General features: G+C 45.7%; 1 protein-coding gene across 1 annotated transcript in view; it reads left to right on the forward strand.

Annotated features, from left to right (window-relative positions):
- Positions 1-23,058, forward strand: part of COL4A2 (collagen, type IV, alpha 2) — a 184,425-nt gene that overhangs the window by 158,730 nt on the left and 2,637 nt on the right. The window contains exons 33-45 of the mRNA XM_006851540.1: positions 1,708-1,771; positions 2,291-2,365; positions 5,007-5,114; positions 5,931-6,038; positions 6,885-6,956; positions 9,154-9,279; positions 13,263-13,379; positions 14,075-14,236; positions 14,334-14,432; positions 14,794-14,940; positions 15,104-15,220; positions 16,563-16,754; positions 18,465-18,751. Coding sequence (XP_006851603.1) covers positions 1,708-1,771; positions 2,291-2,365; positions 5,007-5,114; positions 5,931-6,038; positions 6,885-6,956; positions 9,154-9,279; positions 13,263-13,379; positions 14,075-14,236; positions 14,334-14,432; positions 14,794-14,940; positions 15,104-15,220; positions 16,563-16,754; positions 18,465-18,751 — 1,674 coding nt within the window. The remainder of the gene's footprint in view (positions 1-1,707; positions 1,772-2,290; positions 2,366-5,006; positions 5,115-5,930; positions 6,039-6,884; positions 6,957-9,153; positions 9,280-13,262; positions 13,380-14,074; positions 14,237-14,333; positions 14,433-14,793; positions 14,941-15,103; positions 15,221-16,562; positions 16,755-18,464; positions 18,752-23,058) is intronic.

The raw sequence follows: 23,058 nt of genomic DNA on the forward strand, positions 1-23,058 counted from the left end.
ATGGGCTTGGAGTCAGAAACCTGGCTTCAGATGCCAGCTCTGCCATTAGTTGGTCCTTCATTCAACAAGTGTTTTTGAGCATTTGTTACTTGCCAGGCACTACGCTATGATGACCACAATGGGTAGCAGTAACCCTGAGCAGGACTCTCCCCCATTTCCTCATCTGCAAAATGACAGTAGTGTCTGCTTCGCACTTCGGTTCAAATCACTGCTGATAAGACTCAGAATATATGAAACAGCATGGCTCTCTGTAAATTGTAATTGTATGGACCAAGTTTGTCCTTGTTCATCTAAAGGTTGTGTTCCCTCCCAGTCCTTGTCACTCAAGCAACTCATTCCTGGCAGTCACACGGGAGCCTGCACATTTTAGGCAGATCAGAAGTTCTAGCTACAGGTCCTGGGCTTGCCCATCTGTCTAGTCTGCCCTGGGGTGCACAAATTCCTCAGAATGTCCTCTCTTTCATCATCCCTCAAAGTTATAAGTGAGCTGATCCCATAATCAGTCTTGTGTGCAGCCCGTTGGATCACTAACATTTAAAAACTTCAAAAAAGAAAGCTGCTTGTGTCTACCAGCAATTTAACCCTATCCATGAGCTCTACCAAAATATATATTGTCATTTAGTCTAGTCTGACCCATGGTGACTTTACATGACAGGGCAGAACTATCCCATAAAAATGCCAAGATTCAAGCTGCCACATCCTTCTGCAGAGATGCTGGTGACTTCAAACCATCAATCTAACAATTAGCAGCTAAGTGCTTAGCCACTGCAACACCAGGGCTCCTAGTGGCTCTGCAGGAGAAAATACCTGGTGATCTGCTTCTGTAAAACAGGGTACCACCTCGACAACCTTATGGGTAGTTTTGCTCTGTCACACATGGCCACTATGAGTCAGGAGCGACTCGGCGACACCTAATAAGCCTCAATTGCCTCGTGTGTGAAATGGAAACTAGCAGTATCTCCTGCACAAGGAGGCCATGAGGCTTAAATCAGTTCAACATGGAAAGAAGGCTCTTGAAATGTGATGAAACCAGTCCACCTGGGAAAGGCTGGCAGGGAGGGCGTGTGTATCCAAAATCACCATCTTCACTAACACACCTTCATCACTGGTGTTACTCATATCAGCGCCTCAGAGAGAAAGTTGACAAACTTGTTTCATTTTGATCATTTTGTGGTTGTTGTTATATGCCGTGGAGTCGGTTCCGACTCATAGCGACCCTGCACAGGGTTTCCGAGGCTGTAAATCTTTACAGGAGCAGAAAGCCTCATCTTTCTCCCGTGTAGCAACTGGTAGTTTCGAACTGCTGACTTTGCGGCTCACAGCCCAATTCGTAACCACTATGCTACCAGAGCTCCTTCATTTTGTGGTTAAGAACCACTTATTAGTGTTGTTGTTGTTGTTAAGTACTGTCGGAGTTGGTTCCAACTCATAGTGATTCTGTGTAGGTTTTCCAAAGAGCAGCTAATGAGATTGAACTACCAACCTTGTGGTTCAAACCGACCTTTTGGTTCAGTGCTTATCCTACAGCACCACATCAGAACGCCCCCTGTTATACTGAGCTGAAAATCTGTAGTGGTTTTCTGCAAAGTGACAAAAATCACCAATCCTGAGTGTTGTTATTGGCATACGAGATAGTTCCACTACTTCAACATTACATAAACTTACTAACTTTCGTCCAAGTTGGCTTCATGTTTCACTTTATTCTAGGGTGACAAAGGTGCTCCAGGGAGAGCCGGCCTTTACGGGGAGAGTGGACGGACAGGTGACTTCGGTGAGTGTTGTTCTTACAGTGACATAGCCGCCCAAAATTCCGAGTTCTCTGGGTACATGTGCTGATAGCATATACAAATGCTGGTAGTTATCTTCAGGTAAATTAGCCTTAGAAATACAGCACAACAGAAGTTACGCACCGACTCCTTGCTTACTGACTAACTTGTTATCTGACATTTCATATGTATGACAACAGTGAAAAAATCCACTATCTGGCTATTTTGCTCATTAATAACATAACACTAATCATGAGATAAGGTGATGTGTCCACAGGGCTGTTGCAGGATGCTCAGAGCTTTGATATTTACATAACGATGTGATTTTGACATTTATGTAAATGATGTAGTCACCGTCCACTCTGTGATCTGATGTGGTCACCGTTCATTTTTGCATCATGCTGATTTTCATGTAAAAACCTGGTCTTTGGAACCTAACCCTGTAGATAAGTGAGGAGTGCGTGTAAAAACGCATCATTTCCCTATCAGAACCTGTTCTCAACCATCTTCTTTACATGGAACAGGTGATATTGGAGACACCATAGATTTACCAGGAAGCCCAGGTCTGAAGGGAGAACGGGGCATCACTGGAACCCCAGGTACGTGTTGTTTTTCATTTTGTCATCTTTGAAGATAGCACTGATACCCTATCTATTCCATCACTCAATTACCTGACTTTCCAAATCAGGTCAAAATTGGTAAGCACTGCAAAATGTTTTAATGGTCACAGCAAGGGACTCAGTGATCATGAAGATGACCCAAGACTAGGCTATAAATAAGTTCTCCATGAGTTGAAGCCAAGTGAATAACAAAATAAATAAATAAGTAATTGTAGAGTGAATAACAACATAAATAATTTTAGAGTAGAACTCTTTGAGCACAAAGGGCAAGAAAGACTGTGGAATTCATTTAGTTAAATCTGAAGACAGTGCCAGGAACTCTCAGTCTTCTCTGAAAGGGAGAAGAACTGGAGTTAGCACTCCATGGGTCAGAGTAATTATAGTTAAAACAAATGAAGGTAGACCTTTGCCTATCAGGACACAATACAGGGCATGAAGTAAGTAATGTAGAACAAACATTATTGTTTACTGGGTCTACAATAATGGGGCGTGGGAGTTGAGCCCCTCTCTTGAATAGAACAATAGAGACAACTAGCTGAACCCTGTGCTTGTTGGAGGGGCTTCATGTAGAGCATCATCTTTACTCCTCTTTTCCATAATTATTGACGTTCATAGTCAAAATTCCAGCCTTTGTGATACCTCACAGGGTCTGCAACAGTTGCTTCCTTTCTTACGTTGGTTTTTATTGTTGTTGTTGTGATAACCATGTGAGAGCCCCCATACTGATTAAATTGCCCAGAATTCCATGTCCTTCTAGGGATGATCTTGTTGGGAGAGAGTTTGTCCACATGTTTGTTTGGTCAATTGGGAGGACATTGAACAAATTATTTATCTAGAAAAGCTCCAGACTAGGAAGGGATAGTCATTCTAGCAGAGAATCCTAGAACTATCACATAGAAATCCACTAGCTCTTCTGAGCTAATTTTTTAATCTATAATTTGATCTCCTATTGGACTTACTTCCTGATCAAGAGCCATCTGCTTTCTGGTTGGCTAAATCTCTTGTTCCAAATAATCTCTCTGCTAGTGTGGTTTTTTATAACAAAACTATAGTAATGCTTTATGTCACTAAGGATTGTTTTATTTACTCAACTCAGAATGTGTTGGAGAAAAAAGACTACCTCTTCTAAGAATTATTTTCGTTGTTCCTCTTTGGATGTTGATGTTTTAGTTAAACTGTTGGCCTCGAAAGACCTTACGGTGATCTCCCATCGTGTTCATCAGTAGGCGACTGTAGCTCAGAATTGTCGCACCCCGGGGCAGAGTGGTGGTGACAGCTATGTAAACCATCACTGAAGGCGGTCCATTTTGCCTAAGACCAGTGAGGATGTGGGGTAGCCACAGAGCCTTGTTCTGTGTAGGAGAGGATGTGGACCAAGAAGCATTTTCCTAAATCAAATCAATTCTCAGACACAAGATGACATTGAATAGCTGAGGACTCAGACCAGGTCTCTCCAGATGAAGCATGAAGCTATGCTGGACTGACAGAATTTGGGCAAAAGTGATTCACTGTGTCAATAGTGGTTTGGAGCCAATTTTTAAACAGTAAAATAATCAATAGAAAATAACAAAACTCCTTCATGATTTTTCTTGAAAGCCACAGAAACATTAACAGTATTTTTCTAAGTGCAGCAATATCTTTATACCTGTAAGAGTAACAAATGTCATTGTGTGGAATTCAGGTTGAGTTTGAAGCCATCAAAATCTTACAGTGGGCCAAAAACACCAAAACATTTAACAGAACATTGCCCCAAACGTGAAGACAGTGTTTCTCAAAGTCCCAGAGCCTACTATAGAATCATCTGAGATGCTTGCTTAAGATGCACACTCCAGACCATACCCCAGACATTTTCAACCATCTCTGAGGGGGGAGAGTGGGGAGAAGGGACAGAAAAGCTCAAGTGTCTGTGTGTTTAACAAGGTCCCCAGGAGATTCCCTGGAAAACCACTGTGATGGGATCCCTGGATTAGTTATCTATTCTGTTTCACAGAGTCCCCCCAAAATACAGTGGCTTAAATCATCGGTAAGCATGCATCATTTCATAGTGTTCAGAATCTGGGATCACGGTAGTGGTGGCTTGGGACCTCTCGTGGTGTTATAGCCACGAAGTTAGCCCAAGTTGTAGTTATCCAAAGACGTGACTGAAGGATCTTTTTCCAAGATGGCTTCTGGAATGAGACCTGGGTTTGTCACCACATAAACCTCGCCATTGGGCTGCTCAGGTGTTCCCACAAAATGGCTGCTAGATTCCACCAGTGAGTGATCAAAAAGAGGGAGGAAAGTGAAAGCAGCAATGAATTGTATGACCTCGGATTCACGCTCCATCTTTTACGTAATGTCCTACTGACCTTGTTCGATGTGAGAAGGAACCAACCACATGAGGGCATGAATCGCAGGTGGTGGGAATCATTGGGCACCATCTTGGAAGCTGGCTACTGCAGGTTCAGAGGAAGAAATGAGGCAAAATAGATAAATGGATAAGAGAAGAAACATGCTTAGACAAGGATGCTTTCCCCATCCCCAAACAGAAGAGTATTACTACGGTATTGTAATAGCCACTAACCCTAGAGCACTTCGTTTCAGTTTGACACAATGTCAAGTGGAAAATCTTCCATCACAGGTCTAAAGGGAATCTTTGGAGAGAAAGGAACAGAGGGCAGCTTTGGCTTCCCTGGGATAACAGGCATGAAAGGAGCCCAGGGTCCACCCGGACTTAAAGGACAAACAGGTAAATCTCCTGCAGCCAAACTGTCTTCACCTAAGTGCCTTCCCCTCATCCGGCCATGGCTGGAAAGAATACTGATGTGCATAGGCTAAGTCCAACTGAGACACAACCGGTGTACCAACTCCAAGTCTCCAAGGTCCCCTACAACAGAGGTGGCTGGTTTTACTTATTTACCTGACTACCCCAATTAACTCTCTATAGAAAACTTGCCTTGCATGCTGTCCATTCCCCGAGCTCTGCAGTAGTACCAAGAAGATGTATAAGAGAGGCAGAAGGGAATCATAAAAAAAAATGTCTGTGGCCAAGCATCCATCTCTCATATAAAAGCAGACTGAGTTATTTTTAAAGGATCCCTTTTCATGCAGAAATGTGTGCATGAAGTTAATGAGAGACAGCCAGCAGTGACCTAGTTTCATGCTTTCTTGCTATTGTGGCTTTGGTTTGTACCCCACACTTATAAACTTTTAAGAGACGGGACAGAATCTCTCAAGGAGTTGTCTCCTGGACTTTCTCCAGTTTCCAGACTTGCATTTGGATGGTAGGATAAGAATTAAAAGCACAAGCTATTCTCTCCTTGGCAAAACCAAGCTAGTCCTATTGAATTTGAATATGGGTGTTTACAGCCACAGACATTTTAGGCTTGAAAGAAAGACTTCCTGCTGCCGTCCCCCAATGTCCCCCAATGTCCATCAGTCATTACCACAACCACCTTCCCACCAGCCAGGACAGTGAGCGTGAGGCACACTTCTAAAGGTGTTGGGATGGTTTTCTCTGTGTTCTCAGATTGAATGTTGTGTTTAACTCCCCCTCCCCCCCCAGGCTTTCCAGGGTTAACAGGACTTCAGGGTCCACAGGGAGACCCAGGACGCAGTGGACGGCCTGGCGAAAAAGGAGACTATGGTTGGCAAGGGGTTCCGGGTTTGCCAGGTAACATGATTCTTTTCTGAAGCAGAAATGCAAAACACAAATGATTAGTGACAGCCAGAGCTGCCTGGGTTGTGAGGATGAGGCATCATTAAGTCAGATTGGTGTCTCATAAAAAGATGCTTGCTATAAGACCCGTATGAGCGACAAGCAGACAGCCAGTGGTTTACTGTAGACACAGAAAGACACCGAGAACAGGATTTGCAATTGCAGTAAAAAAAAGTCACACGCTAACCTGCAAAGAAGTGTTTGTTTTCCAAAAAGATCAAGGAAAGAGGTACTGTGGCCCACTTGCAGGTCATCACAGGGGCAGCGTGTGGGCGAGACCAAGGGATAGATGGGAATTTCTCCATTGTTCGACCTCCTCACTCCCCATGATCAAATGTGTTCATGTGACCACACTCACTACCTACATCATAGAAAGACCAGTCACCTCTTCCCAGTGCCCTGCGTTAGTGTGTTTGTCCTCAGAAATCCAGAGGAAATGAAAATCACGCCAATCATTTGTTCTCAGCACAGTTTTTACGCACCGAATATAAACCAGTGACTCAATCGGCAGGAAGAGGAATGGAACAGATCACTCCCCAGCTCTTGTCTGGCTTTCCCAAGTCTACCCTGCACCCAAAAAAAGAGTCTGTGGAAAAAAAGTTAAACGGTTTTCCTGAGTAACATAAAACTTACCCTTGTGCGTCCTTAGCTGCTCTGTATTGGCAGGAGTTTTGAATAGTACAGATCCACAGATCATAGAAAAGGAAAATGTCTCTGAATTAATTTAAGGGTTTCTACCAACCAGAAGCCCTCTTGGCTCTTCTCCTCGGCATGAAATAACGCTGAGTGAAATTCTCACAGGTTTTCCAGGCATCCGAGGAATTGGTGGACTACATGGCTTGCCGGGCACCAAAGGCTTTCCAGGATCCCCAGGTACTTCCCTGCATCCCAGCTGAGCAATTATACCCTATAATAGGTGTGCCGGAAGGAGCCCTGGTGTCACAATGGCTAAGCGCTGGACTGCCAATGGAAAAGTCAGCAGTTCAAACCCACCAGCTGCTCTGTGGGACAAAGATAATGGCAGTCTGCTTTGGTAAAGATTGCAGCCTAGGAAGCCCTATGGGGCGGTTCTACTCTGCATATAAGATCACTGAGTCAGAATCGACTGGGTGGCCCCTAAGGTGAGCCTTTCTACATGGTAGGAAAAATGGGATTCTGGAAGGAGAGTGGGTTTCATGAAAGACCATTTTATCACTGTAAGAGTGATCATGGTCTGCTGACTTCTGGAGCTGTGATCTCTAAAGACTCAGTCTTTTAATCCCACACCTGCATTAGACGCGTCTGTAGATGATCCTCTAAAATGGATTGAAAAGCAAATGCTTCACTTTTTCTCTTGGGATGTTTGGGATGTATGTCCCGCCCCCAGTTGTCCAAAATGTTCAGTTCATCCAAGGCTGCGTTGGTATTCCTTTATTTCGTTGGCATGAGGTAGCCAGTTGGTGCCTGGTCTGTCCCTGGGGCTCTTCTTATGCTTTCAGACAGCGACAATGGCTTATCAGGGCTTTGTGTTCCATAGAGAAAAGACACAGACACTTTTAACAGCAATTTTGCTGATTTTTAAAAATATTTTAGTGCTTTTGAAAATTTTTCTCTTACTGGGGAATCAAAGCCCCATTGTTTTCAGAAACCAATGACAGACTAAAGTTTGTATCATTAGCCCTGGTGGTACAGAGGTTAAGTGCTCTTGACTGCTAACCAAAAGGTCAGCAGTTCAAACCCACTAGTCGCTCATTGGGGAAAAGACGTAGCAGTATGCTTTCATAAAGATGACATCCTTGGAGACCCTATGGGGCAGTTCTACTGTGTTATACAGGGTCACTGTGAGTCAGAATCTACTGGACAGCCAACAGGTGTGTTTTCTCTGATTATGGGCTCTCCAGTACCCTCTGATGTTGAGTTATCCCTAAAGATGGAATATCGTCCACATTGTTCCCTGGCCTCCCTAAGAAGCTACTGTGGCACATATTGAAAGCTTCAATAGCTTTTTTGAAACTTGCACATTTTAAATTTCATCTTAAATTTTAATATCCTGTGTGTGACTTTTCAAATGTATTCATTGCACTCATAAAATAACATAGCAGGCCATAGGGGGTGAGAGGGAGAGATTATTTTATTATTCAATAGTGTATCTTTGTGTACTTTTCCAGTTATAAAAGTTATTTTCAGTGTAAAAAAAATTACAATGTACATTCAAAAAGAAAATTCATCGTCCTATAGCTGCTATTGGTTCTCTTGGCTGCCCATGGCACTTTCAATATTCTCCTCCAACACCACAACTCAAAAGCATCAATTCTCCTAAGGTCTTCCTTATTCACTGTCCAGCTTTTGCATGCATATGAGGTGATTGATAATACCATGGCTTGGGTCAGGCGTACCTTAGTCTTCAAGCTGACATCTTTGCTCTTCAACACTTTAAAAAGGTCTTGTGCAGCAGAGTCGCAATGAGTCGGTACTGACTCGATGGCACCTAACAACAACAACATAGCTGCTATTATAATGTTCTCTTTATAGCTATTTTCTGTAACCAAGTATTCATATAATTACAGGTAAACTTGCATGTGTATATATTATTTATAAACACATTTACATATTCTTTATATATACATTCATGCTCTAATTCACATTTCTGATCCAGTTCAAATAGGTATATGAAGTGGAACTGTCAAGTTATATGGGTACTGTCACTGATATAGGTGAACTTGGAAGAATTTAAGTAATGTTAATTCTGGCATAACTGGCAGGGTAGCATTGCAGCAAAACTAACAAACCAGGATCCAGGAGCCCAGGGGCAGGGCCCCAGCTCCACTCTCCATCTCTCAGATGCTTTTTTTTTTTGCATTTGGACCTTCTGAAGAGCCCCAGTTTTCTTACCTGGGATCCCTACAAACCTTCCAAGTTTCAGGTTTCATGGCCCTGAGGCCATATAGCACACTGCGATCACCCCCACTGCCTTTGTTTCTACTTTTGAGTCCATTGTGGCGCAATGGTGTTAGTTCACTTCCCATGGGTGTAAATTCCCATCCCGTGGGTGAAAACCTGGACATTAACTGCTGTTTTCATTCCACCACAGGCGCAGACCTCAGTGGGGACCCAGGCTTCCCAGGTACTACTGGTGACCGCGGGGACCCAGGAGAGCCCAACACCTTTCCAGGCCCTTCAGGAGTACCAGGACAAAAGGGGGAGCAAGGACCACCAGGTGAGGCCTGACCTTTTCAAAGTAAACAGGGCTATCTACCTACACAGACCCCAAGGAGCCCTGCTGGCTGCTGACCGAGAATGGTGAGCAGGAAGAAAGACCTGGCGATCAGCTTCCGTATAGGTGACCGTCTAGGAAGCCTATGGGGCCATTCTGTTCTGTCCTATAGAGTCGCAGTGAGTCAGAATTCACTCTACAGTACACAACAGCAATCAGAGTCCAGCATAGGGCTGGCTGGCCAGCATGTCTGTGTGAGTCTGAGAGATGAGCCGGAGGGAAGTGTGGGAGAGTCCTGGCTTCTCGGCAGAGGATTTGTTGTTGCAGAATCTCTTGGATCGTCTTTCATCATTTAGATTCTGTTATCCCGTTAATTTTATTCTATGGGTGTTAAACCAAGCTCCCTGACAGTAAGGATCATGACTTACCCTTTAGGTCCTTGTAGGCACCTGGCCTGTCTCATTGATTATTCCCTGAGATGACCTTGCCTCTGAGCTTAGCCAGACTTCATGATGCTGCCACTGGGGTAGGAACAAACCTGAGACGGGGCCTTAGTTAGAAAGTTAGCCATTACCCAACCTCCCAGCCCACCCTGTTCACTAAGCAGAGTGAGCTTGAGCTTAAATTAAAACGGAATTAAGTTCTTAAATAATATATAAATGTTATATTTTTTAAAAGCTAGAGTTTATTTATAATACTGAAGCTTGATTGAGCTTCTAGCCCCCATGTTTGCTTCCTCCCACCGTGTGCCAGCGCATCTCTGCATTTTGTCCACTGGGGGCAGCCTCGAGCCAGGTGGCATCTCTGATGCCCAAGAACGTGCACCTGGGCTGAGTGTCTCAGCCACACGCTGGATTTCCGGCTGTCAGTGGAAGCTTGCGGGCATTCATGCATCGAGGTGTGAGCTGCAGTGGTTCAGAGTTCTCTCCGGTGTTAGAACCAAAGAAATCACAGGCAGAGAAGTCAGCTTCAAAGAGGTGCCACTGTACAGTGACCGTAATGACCTTTACTGGAGGTGTCTAAAGACTTGCAGACCACCTCTGACTCCAGAGTCGGCCACCTCCTCTCTCCCTTCTCAAATAGCTGGGGACCTCCAATAACTATGTCTGGTGGCAGAATGGTTAAAGCACTCGATCACTAGCCAAAATGTCAATGGTTCAAATCCACCAGCTGCTCCACAGGAAAAAGATATGGCAACCTGCTTCCATAGAGATTGGCAGTCTCAGAAAGCCAGCGGGGCTTTCAGTCTCTGTCCTTAGAGGCCGAATCGATTCAGTGACAAGAGGCTTGCTTTGGGTTATTGCCACATTTAGTCTGCTGAACAAAATTCCTTATACCTACTGTGTGGTTTTCCGCATTTCATCAAAGAGGCCTAGTTCCTATTTCCAAATTCTAAGGAGTAGTGTCTCCTTTTTAAAGCCATTGAATACTACCTGTCCCTCTCTCCTGTATGAAAGTCCCAATCGTCCAATGCCAGCCAACACCAGGAACTGGTGACTTCAAAGGAGCTCCCAGAGGCCAGATCAGAGGACACGCTTCATTCTGCCCACTGGACCTCTGTGATGAAGGAGAGGACACTTCCCATAGTGCTGTTCACAGATGGTCTGTCGGGACTCATTGCTGAGACTGTGGGAATCATTCCCACCTACTGTCTTCCCTTGGATGCAGGCATTTAAGCTAGAATGTGCAGCCTCAGTTAGTTCTGTAGCTGGCATTCAGCTATTAGTTCATGACCTAGTTATCAGTTATGCAGAATGGCTTTTCGTGAAATCTCCATTAGTTTGAGTTTTTTATTCCAGTAGTTATGAAGATGCATGGGGTTATCAAGAAAACATAATTGTTTTAATTCTGATTCCAGCAAAGTGACTCCTGTTTGCTAAATGTCCTCATTAACAAAACCCTAATCACTGTGGTTAAATTAATTATGTTTTTGTGGGAATTTGGCCAATCTAGGGATTTAACTGAATCATGTCAGAAGTTTTGCCATTATTCACTGACGTGCACCATCTGTATGGGTTACTTTATGATAATAGAAGGAATTCGGTTGGTGTCATTTTATATCAAACTACAGATGGCCACTCATAAGCCCCTCAGGCCTAGTAAAGGCACTTGCTCCTCGTCGCTGTAATTAGTGGGACAGAAGAGAACACTTTTTCTAAATGATTCTCCTGGTCTTTGTTTTCTTCCTACCACTCCAAGGTGTGCACAAACAGAATCATTTCCCCTGTGACGGGTAGCAGAATCTTTCACATGAATATCTCGTCATGTTGCTGCTAATGGGGATAGATTAGTCTTGCAAACACAGAAAGGCATAGGGTACAAGAAACCACGATTTTTACTCTCTTTGAGTTTCACATACTTGCAGTGGGTTTTCCCCATCGCCCTCTTTCCTTAAGCATTGAGATGAGGCTATCTTTGGAGACTTTGGCTTTCTTGTTTTTGTTTTATTTTGAATTGGTTTTTTTAAACTCATTATTTCCCAGACCTTAACAAATGATAGCTCGGTGATAAGAGAGATCAAAGGTCTTCTGTTCTGAAATGTTGAGCTCCCTGAGGCAGGCGACATCTTGACATCCTGTTTCCAAGCACACCTGTGTGTAGTTATTGTTGTTGTTAGGTGCCTTCAGGTCAGTCAATAAATATCCTGCTAACTGGGGGTTTAGAGGAGTAAACTGCACTCAGATTGCCGTAGTTGGGTGATTTCCCTCAAGGGTCTCTTCTCTATCAATGCTTCTGTGTCAACTAGTGATAGCTGGAATGCAAAATGCTGAGAGAAGAATGAAAAACGTGTGTGATGCGAGTGCCCTGGTAGTATAGTGTAGTGGATTACGAGCTGGATTCTGAATCACAAGGTCAGCAGTTTGAATCTACCAGTGGCTCCACAGAAGAAAGATGAGGCTTTCGGTCTGGGAAATCAGGGGTTAATAAGCCTATTAAAACAAACAATTCAAAATAAAATAAAAACAAGAATGCCAAAGTCTCCAAAGACAGCCTCATCTCAATGCTTAAAGGAAGAGGGTGTGGGGCAAACCATTGCAAGTATTTGAAACTCAAAAAGAGGAAAAATAGCCGTCTGTGCTCCCGTAAACATTTACAGCCTCGAAAATCCTATATAAGGTTGTTACGAGTCAGAACTTACTCCACGGCAGACCACCACGTATGAAAGTGATCTACGTGGCTAATACGTAAGGAAGATTGTAGAGGAGTTGATGCATTTGAGTTATGGTGTTGGAGGAGAATATTGAAAGTACCATGGGGTGTCAAAGAAATCAACAGATCTGTGTTGGAAGAAATACAGTCAGAGTGCTTCTTGGAGGCCAGAATGGGCCAGACTTCATCTCTCATACTTTCGACATATTGTCAGGAGGGACCAGTCCCTGAAGAAGAATATCATGTGTGGTAAAGTGGAGGGTCAGAGAAAAAGAGGAAGACCCCCAACAAGGTGGATTTGCAGTGGTAGCAGCAATGATTGTGAGGTTGGCCCAGGATCGGGCAGTGTTTCGTTCTGTTGTACATAGGGTCGCTGTGAGTCAGTACCGACTCAATGGCACGTAACAACAATACGTGAAGCTTCCATCCCATCTCATGTGCTAACAGAACTGCCAACAACCAACGGTATCAATGAGCTGGAGTTCTACTTTCCCGGCCAAGCCTGTTGCAGGGGCTCTGGCTGAGGTTTGACCAAGCAGTGAGTGGAGGCAGGTGCAGTAGACATGAGAATAAGAACCAGCTGGAGCTGTGGCCTGGTGTCCTCCCAGGAGGAGGACTGCGCAAGTAGGAGGTGGGGGCTGAGCCCTTCTGAAGACAGATCAGGTAGCCCTGCTGCCACACCCAGCCCTGAGAGCCACAGCCCTGACATGTACCTTGAAGTCAGAGCATCTTCACTCACTGCCTCATCCTTGTGGCACCCTCTTCCACAAACAGGTGACTTCGTGAAAGGATTGACGTGCCAACATGAAAAATAACGTCTTCTGTTTCATCCCCAGGGCAACGAGGCCCAGTTGGGAGTCCAGGCCTGCAGGGATTTCCAGGCGTCACTCCTCCTTCCAACATCTCTGGGTTACCCGGTGATATCGGAGCACCTGGAATCTTTGGTCTGCAGGGTAAGTAGGAGTCACGCATTTGTGCATTGAAACCTCGGGGGCAGAGCTGAACTTTAGGAATCGTAAAGACAGTGCTTGTTGCAGACTTTAAGGATCATAATGACAGTGCTTGTGTCCACACTGACTTTTATCACAACTGTCATAGTCACTAGAAAATCAAGTTACAATCCACGTTGAATACTTGCTCCAGGAGCAGATATCCACAACAGTGGTAAACTTGGGAACGTACCGTGTGAAATGGTTTCCTCTTCTTCATTATATTGTGCTTAGTGTTGTTGTTGTGAAGTGCCGCCGAGTCAGTTCCAATCCATAGCGACCCTGTAGAGGGTTTCCAAGGAGTAGCTGGTGAGCTTGAACCACTGATTTTGCGGTTGAAACTGACTTTGCGGTCCAGCGCCATATTGGGAGTCCTGATGAGGCCTTGTAGGATAAGCACTGTACCGCTAACCACAGGCTGTGCCTCGTAAACCTATACAGAGTCAATATGAGTTGACAACACTCAACAACAACAACCACATTATTAGCTGAGAATTGAAAAGAGAGGTTGTGAGGATACAAATATTCCATTAGCTGAATGGTCCTATCATCTGGTGGTCTGGTGCAAAGTGCCCGAGCATCCAGCACCCTTGTCCGTTGAGAGTCTGCCTTCCTCGGGTACTGTCTGAACTCTTGCTTCTCTTGATGGATGCTGACAGGTTACCGAGGCCCACCAGGACCACCTGGACCTGCTGCTCTTCCAGGAACCAAAGGAGATTCCGGAACCCAAGGAGCTCTAGGCAACCCAGGCACCAAAGGATGGGTTGGGGACTCTGGACCCCAAGGCAGACCTGGGGTATTTGGTCTCCCTGGAGAAAAAGGTAACTGTGCCCACGCTGAAGGAATTTCTCTTCTCAGGGGACAGACAGCAGTCACTCTGTCCAGAGCTGTGTCCCTAATGAACTGTTTGTACTCAAGGACCCAGAGGCGAACAAGGATTCATGGGAAACACCGGTGCGTCAGGAATTGTGGGTGACAGAGGCCCCAAAGGACCCAAAGGAGACCGAGGATCCCCTGGTGAGTAACGGTCTGCACAGTTGCAAAGGTCACCGTGTCAGGACCACTGTGGTTACAACCCTGGCCTAGGAGTCAGCGCCAACCCTCGGGTTTGCCACAAAGGCTAAATAGCCAACCAAGACTGGGCCCCTGCCTGAGCCTGCTTTTGCACTCAGAGGGGTTGGGGGAAAGGAATATTAGGGGTTGGTTTTTTTAGTGGCACTTAGCTGCCTCTCAGATGAATTCATACCACTCTCATGTCTAGAAAATAAGATTTTTCTCATTTTATGTGCAGGCCAGACATACAAATAGAATCGAGTTCAGAATAAGAAAGCAAAGTGGTGCTCAAGCATTTAGTGCAGACTTGCTTCCTCCCTTCCAGGTGCCCCTGGTGCTCTAGGGTCCCCAGGGATTGCGGGAATCCCCCAGAAGATTGCTGCTGAACCAGGGACCTTGGGTCCCCATGGACGGAGAGGTCATTCCGGTGCCCAAGGAGAGATGGGGCCCCAGGGCCCTCCAGGAGAACCAGGTAGGAGCATGGGGTTGGCTTGTCATTCGGAACCTCCCTACAGCTTCCCCGGAGAAAGGTTTCTTTTCCTGTTGTAGTTTTCCTGTGAAAAAGCATGTGGTGGACACTGGCTGATCACTGTCACCGTTTCCAGTTACATTCAGACTTATTTTGGTGATTGCAGGTTTCCGTGGGGCACCAGGAAAGTTGGGCCCCCAGGGAAGAGGTGGTGTGTCTGCTGTCCCTGGATTCCGGGGAGACCAAGGACCCATGGGTCATCAGGGCCCAATTGGCTATGAAGGTAAGTGGTCAATGGTAAAAGGAGAAGGCGGAGAGAGAGTGTAGGCATCTCACTTAACAACCGTTAAGTTTTTCTTGTTAGCTGATGTCAAGTTGACCCCTGACTCCTGGTTGACACCGTGCACAACAGAATGAAACACTACCCAGTCCTGCACCTGGCCAACCATCGGTTGTGATCCATAGAGCTTTCACTGACTTGATGTTTGGAAGTAAATCCCTACATGTTTCTTCTAATCTGTCTTAGTCTAGAAGACGAGTGGGGAATATCCAGCCCAAAATCATTGGGTCTGGCCCTGCCGAAGTAACCACAGTTCCAGCCATCACATTCGGGGTCCACATTTTAATAAAAACATTGATGGATCAGAGTCCACCCAGGGGTAGGAGACCAAGAGAGTGTAAGCCAGACAGAATGCCATAGGAAATGGGCTGAAATGTGGACAATGTCCCTGCAGAGGAGAGGGGGCAGCAGAAAGGCAGAAGCGATATAGAAAACTGATTTCAAATCCTCGGAAGGTTATCGTGGTGGAAATAGGGGAAGAGTCAAGTTACAGGGGGCAGGTTTCAGCTTAGCAGAAACCTGGAGTCCTAGAAGGGTCCCTCCCCGTGGGGAATGAGCGTCCTCTCCTCTAAAGGACCTAGCACAGGGCGGCTGCTGGGGAGGGCAGAGGAGAGCCTGCTTTGGTGGGAGGCTGTGCTGAGATTCTCCAAGATGCTTTAGTTCTCGCTCTGTGCTGAGCACACATGGAAGGTGTTTGGCACATCATGTGCAGGAGACCGAGTCCTTTCTTGGAAGATGCCTGTCCTCATTAACATTATTTCAAGTGTTCTGAGCACTAAATTTAGGCCAAATCCTTTGTAAAAGGCTATTTGTCTAAAAGGGGGAAAGTTACTGAGGCCCAGACTTTGGAGGAAAAAAAGAGCAGCTTTTTTTGTATCTTTGTGATGTCCAGCACAGGTCTGCCTAAACACATGGGCCTTAGGTTTTCAGTGCAGCTAAAAAGGTGGCTCTGGTGTGGCACTGTAGGATCAGCACTGTACTGCTAGCTACAGGGTAGATGGTTCAACCCCACTAGCCACTCCTCAGGAACCCTATAACTGTTCGACTCAACAGCACTCAACAACAACAACGAAGAGGTGGTTCACACAGTTAACGCGCTTGGCTGCTAATAGTTCGAGGCCATCCAGAGGTGTCTCGGAAGAAAAGCCTGGCAACCAAATTCCTAGAAATCAGCCACTAAAAACCCTAGGGCATCATAGGGCTGTGATCCACAGCGTTACCATGAGGCAGCTTGACTGGACAGAAACAGGTGTTTTAAAGGTGACTGCCTTCTCTCGGGTCCTAGGGGAGCCTGGCCGTCAGGGAAGCCCTGGCCTTCCCGGCATGCCTGGCCGCAGCGTCAGCATTGGCTATCTCCTGGTGAAGCACAGCCAGACAGACCAGGAGCCCATGTGCCCCGTGGGCATGAACAAGCTCTGGAGTGGATACAGCCTGCTGTACTTTGAAGGCCAGGAGAAAGCCCACAACCAAGATCTGGGTAAGTCCCACCCATGGAGCCACCCCTCTGACCCCTATCAGCTCAGTTCTTGGGCACCAGGGATGGTCGAGATCAGAAGGCTCCAGTGAGATTCATTAATTCATTTAAGATTGATGGCACGGGGTAAATCCACATTCTTGGGGGTTCAGTAAAGATTAAAGTGTCCTTTGAAGCTCAAATCTCACAACCCCTCAAATCTCAGAGCAGCGAGGCTTGTTAACAGGACATCAGCTTCTGCGCCTCAAGTCTACCCAGAGCCCCACATTGCTCCCCCTCCACATATATATGTGTGTACATATTTATTCAAGTCAGCCTGGGTGCCCAGAGGAATTAAAATGACTTGAAAAAACAAAGGAACAGTAACAAGCACTTTTTTTTTTTTTCTCCCTCCCCTCCCTCCTCCCCCCCACATCCCAGCAACCAGGAAAGAATTCCACACACACCCCCTTTAGTATGGGTTCTTTTTCTTAGTCTTTTACAGTAGTGGTCCTATGCAGTATTTCTCTTGTTATGACTGACTAATTTCACTCAACACAATGTCCTCAAAGTTCATCCATGCTATGCAGTAGCTTGCAGCTTCCTTGTAATTTTTCAAGGTAGCGTAATATTCCATTGTGTGTATGTACCACAGTTTATCCATTCTTCAGTTGATGGGCACTTTGGCTGTCTCCATCTTTTTGCTGTTGTAAATAGTGCAGCTATGAACATCGGTGTGCATGTATCTACTCGTGCTATGGCTCGTATTTCTTGTGGCTAAATACCAAGTAGAGGAATTGCTGGATCGTAAGATATTTCTATTCACAACCTTCTGAGGAAGTGCCATATTGAACAAGCACTTTTTTTTATTATTGCTGGTGGGGGTGGGAGGGAAATTCACTAGTATATAATGGTCGACATCAGAAAATGTTAGATATGTTTAGGGGTAAGTGACTAGAAGGACTCCATGAGGCTCCCTGCGTGCTGGGACTGTTCTGTGTCTGGACCTCATTACAGGTTTCACCCGTGTGTTCTGTGTGTCAGTGTCTGTCAAGCCGAATAAACCCCCGTGTTGTGGGCATAGTCCTGTGTAGAGGCTCTACTCACACAATAAGGTTTTGTTGTTTTTTAAGTGGAGCAAAGCAGACTAGGATAAGGACATCAGATAAAAGCTGGAAACGGGCCTAGAAGGCCTAGCAGAGCGTTTTCCATAGTTGCTAAAGTGAACCACACATTTGACTCTAAGCTTTTAAACCATCAGTGTGAAAAGGGAAATGCTTAGTTCTATAAGTCACTCTGGCCTTAAGGTAAAATCATTCTCTTTACTGGAAAGACTTTGGAGCAGCCAGAATTGGAGGGGCGGGGGGATAAGAAGCAGAGAAGGGGAGGGCTCTGTGGGATGCAATGAAAGATGCCTTCCTCTGAGGGCCGTTCTCAAAACATCCCCTTAACAGGCCTCACCAAAGCACCCCTTTCCCAAACACATCTCCCAGCTGAACTGACTTCTGACTTCGTCCAAAGGTGTCTGTGAGAACTTGGAGAAGAGTAGAGGCACTCCTGCCAGGGTGGTCTGTGGGAAAGACGTGAAAAGCTTGAGCTGGTCTCCCTCTGCATGCTAAGCATGCCCAGGGGCACACCCAGGATCTGGAACCTCCACAGGCGTGGATGGAGCTGGGAGGAACATCTTCCCAGCCACACTCACTTGTATCTCAAGGTCTGCCTTTCTCCCGGTAGGACTCGCGGGTTCCTGCCTGGCACGATTCAGCACCATGCCATTCCTGTACTGTAATCCTGGGGATGTCTGCTACTATGCCAGCCGTAATGACAAGTCCTACTGGCTCTCCACCACTGCCCCACTGCCCATGATGCCCGTGGCTGAAGATGACATCAAGCCCTACATCAGCCGCTGCTCTGTGTGTGAGGCCCCAGCTGTAGCTATTGCTGTCCACAGCCAAGATGTCTCCATCCCACACTGCCCTGCGGGTTGGCGGAGTCTGTGGATCGGCTATTCCTTCCTCATGGTATGTGATACTAGCCCATTCTCTCTTTCAGAACATGGGGCCACATTGAAATCCAGTTCCACTCCCCAACTATACTTAACTGAGTACACAGCAGGAATTGCCACCTTTGTCAGAAGAATCAGACAGGACGACCCCACATAGCTGTTCTAGTTGACTACCACACAAGGGCACCTGGCCAACATTACAAAATGCAGGTTGTATTCCATCTCTGGTTCAGTGAGAGCTGGAATACAACCTGCATTTTGTTCAGTGGGCCATGTGCCTTGACGCAAGACTGTCCTCATCTAGAGGTGACCCACTGATTTACAGCCAGCACTGGAATTAGGTTAAGTTTGGCCTCTTGTCCATATTACCAAGCATAGTTCCAAAGGTCGAACTATCCTTGGTTTATCAGAAAGCTGAAAAGAGGGAAGAATTTTATCTGGAATCTTAAGTCTCAGAATGCCCTTAAGAAACAGCTGTTAACTGACTGACTTAAAACTTATTAGACGGCTAGACGCTAAGGAAAATTCTGGACTATCAGATAGTCTTTGGGTATAAGGCAGAGACAATTCAGCTTGGGCCAGTTTAGGTTGAGCTTAACATCAAGGAAAGGAATTGTACCACCGTAATGTCGCTTATAATTTTATTGCTTAACAAACTTTGTAGAGAGAAAGAAAAGGAGAACAGTAGGCCTGATATTCCAAAGACATTTCTTGTCATCATCAGCTCTGCATATATGGAGTAGTTGTTGTTAAGTGCTATAGAGTCAATTCCGACACGTAGCGACCCTGTACAGGGTTTCTCAGGTTGCTGATCTTTGCAGGAGCAGAAAACCTCATTTTTCTTCCACAGAGCAGCTGATGGGCTCAAACTGCCGACCTTGGGGTTTGTAGTCCAGTGCGTACCTTACGGAGTCACTCCAATCCAATTGTGTTGCTAGTATATTCAGTGTATTAAATGTTTCATAAACTATCTAAATAATACAATATATAAGTTACATAAAGATTGCTTGTCTTGTCAAAACAAAAAATAATCTGCATTCTTGGGAAGAGTGGAGTTATAGTAAAGGAAAAGGTTATGAATACTGATATTTTAGTATTTTAACAGAGATTGATACAACAGGGAGTAAGGTGACTCTGTAGGATTAGAACTGGACTGGGAGCCACAGCGTTGGTGGTTCAAGCCCACCACCCGCTCTGCAATAGAAAGATGAGGCTTTTTCCTCCTGCAAAGATTTAGTCTTGGAAAATTTGTACAGGGTTGTTATGAGTCAGAGCTGACTTGACAACACTTAACAACAACAACAACATTGGCACAATAATCGGACCAACAGGATACTAAATTCCTTGCAATGAGAAGCATGAGTTCTACTTTTTAACACGTTTCTTGTGGCTTTGGAAAGGTTCTACAGAGTTCCAGTAACCTTCTTAGAGTCATCCTGTGATGGAAGACACAAACTTTGGGGTTCTCTTACTTTTTCTAACTCCCATTGTTAAATTAAACATAAATGCACCTTCTCCCTTATGAAGTCTAATTACATGGTACCCAATAAAAGATCAGAGAAGTGCCTTTTTTCATTAGCAATTACACTTCAAATTAGGATCTTTAAAGCAGACTGATAGGATTTGCACATATTATCCTCTGCTTAACTGCCGAGTAACCCAAGCAAGCCAGGAGCGTGACATTCCACAGAAGGCATGGGTGGTATGGTAGATGGTGGCAGAGTCCTCTAGCCTTGGGAATACAGCAGGGAATCAGGGCAGATCAGTTTGAAAGACCCCGACTTCTAAGAACCACAGAAAAATTCCCAGGTGGCGTTCATGAGCTGCTCTGTTTAACTGTTTACTCTCTAAATGTTTGACTCTATCTGCCTGGCTAGGAGACAAAAACCTAAACAAAACAGAAGACCGTTTGTTGTATGCCCCTGGGTCCACTCTTTCTCCCAAAGAACAACTGGTAGTTTCACGTTGCTGTCTTTGAGGTTAGCAGGCTGATTTGTAACCACTACACTACCAGAAAAGGAGCTCTGGTAGCGTAGTGGTTATGAATCAGGCTGCGAAGCTTAAGGTCTCAGCAGTTCGAAACTACCAGCTGTTCCATGGGAGAAAGATGAGGCTTTCTGCTCCCATAAAGATTTACAGGCTCAGAAACCCTGTACAGGGTTGCTATGAGTCGGAACCGACTGCACGACACACTACCACCACCATGCTACCAGAGAATAGTGTAAGGGTAGGGTGTGAATTTTAGAGTTTTAGTTAGTGCTGGCATCACAATGTACTGAGAGCCGGCTCTGGCTAGGAGAGAACTTAGCACCTCACTGGTCCCCAGCCGGCACTGAGAAACCAGGGAGCTTCTCTGCCCACCTCCATGAATGCCTGATGGAGTGAGCTTTCTCCATTTCCCATGAGCCAGCCTGGGACCAAGGACAAGGGGCCCCTGAAGGCAAACAGGTGACCTGCTAACAGGCAGCAGGGTCTGCCACATTCACAAGTGACCGCTGTCAAAAACAGTCTGAGAAGGAGTTCTAGGATAAGCACGGGACCTCAAGGTCAGTGTTTTAAACTCAGCAGCGCTCCTCAGAAACCCTATACAGGGTTGTTGTGAGTCAGAAGCGACTTGACGGTACACAACAACAAGAAGCCAGCCATGGGTTCAGTTTTTCCTTTTAAGACCCAGGCTCTGGTGAGGCCCACACAGGATGTGAACGTGCTCAGGGTCACTGCTTAGGCTTGGCCACTTGCCAAGGTGACTCTCCTGAAGGATATTAGCTGCTGTGAGCTGCAAAGCCCAGGGACAAAGTGGGTGTAGAGGGACCATGCTCAGAACCCCTTCCAGGTAGACAACACGACCATCACAGACCCAGCCTTGACCTTTCTCCTGTGCTGATGGTCTAGGTGGCTTCCTGTAGGGCATCTTTCCCAGGGTTTGCCTGGCAGTTCAGAGCTTGGCCTCCTTGGCCGGTTCACCTTTCACACTTTCACATCACAGTGAGGCCTGACAGGCCTTGTGAACACTTAGATTCAAAAGGAGCACCAGAGCTTTGGGTTAGAATCTGTGCTCTGGGAACAGAACCCTTCGAAAAAGGCTTTGTTTTTTGGTTTTTTGCTATTTTGGTTTTTGTGAATTTTTTAAATAACAAAAGGTTAGACTATGGTCACTGCCCCAATATATCACAGTGGAATTTTTTTTTTTAACCCCTACAGAGTATAGCAGAGGTATTCTTCTGACTTCTTGTGTTCCGACAACCCTTGTTCCACTCAAAGTTTTTGTGACTGAGTCAAATGATAACATATACAAGGGAGCTTCAAAAAGTTCATGGAAAATTCCATTATCTTTTTTTTTTTTAATGTTTTATTGTGAATTATATGATAGTTTACATGAGATAACTTTAGTTTTACATTCATTCCATCGCATATCATTTCATTGCCATGGTTCCAGTCCCCTCCATACATCATCAACCAACCAAAGGGTATATCCTAGAAACCCGCCCCCTACACTTCCCCCAACCGACCCCCCCCCAATTTTCAGCCCATAGTCCCTTTCCCTCTCTGGATCCAAGGTCCCCAGCCGCTTCATCACTCCATGTCATCGTCTCTGTCTCTATCTCAGGCATCTCTGTTTCTCTGGGTAGGGTCCCGCTCTCGGTTCTTCTCCGTTGATGGTCCCAGGGACCTCCGCTTCTAGACTGGAGAATTAATCACTCCCTTCCTTGTTACAAAACATCTACCTTTGCATTTCCAACCCTCATAATCTGTCCTGAAAAGCATTATTCACTACAGTTTCACAAGTTGCCCATTTGTATTTCCTTTCATCAGCTCCACCCAGACAGATTGAATGGTACCCACTGGAGGTTCTGCCTTCCTCCATGCCCCCTAGCACCAGGTTCCCTGTTGAAAGCTTGTAAGCCAGTCACTTCTTGCCTTTGTAGTCCCCCTTCCCCATTTGAGTATCCAATGTCCAAGTTGCCCATCTCCGTCCACTCTGTGTGTGGAGGGGGTGGGAATGTTTCTTGCTGTAAGGATTTGTTCCTTCTTTTGAGTTACTGCTCCATAGGTATAGGTCACGTTCATCAGACTGTATCAGCTCACTCTTTTTTTTTTCCTCTTCTTTCTTCTCCTGGTTGAGCTCCGATCATCCAGTCATCCGGTCCAGGTCACATGGGTATCATCTGCAAGTGTGGGCGCTCCTGTGCACATGCCCTCTCTTCCCATCAGCCGGTAGCTCCACTCTCCTCTCGAGTCCTCGGTGGGCACGCCACTGTCTCTGGGCCCAAGAGTCCTCAGGTTTCCTCACATTGCTTGCCAATCAGGTCCCCAACTGGGTCC

Source organism: Chrysochloris asiatica, unplaced genomic scaffold (genome assembly GCF_000296735.1).
Source record: "Chrysochloris asiatica unplaced genomic scaffold, ChrAsi1.0 scaffold00029, whole genome shotgun sequence".
Lineage (NCBI taxonomy): Eukaryota > Metazoa > Chordata > Mammalia > Afrosoricida > Chrysochloridae > Chrysochloris > Chrysochloris asiatica.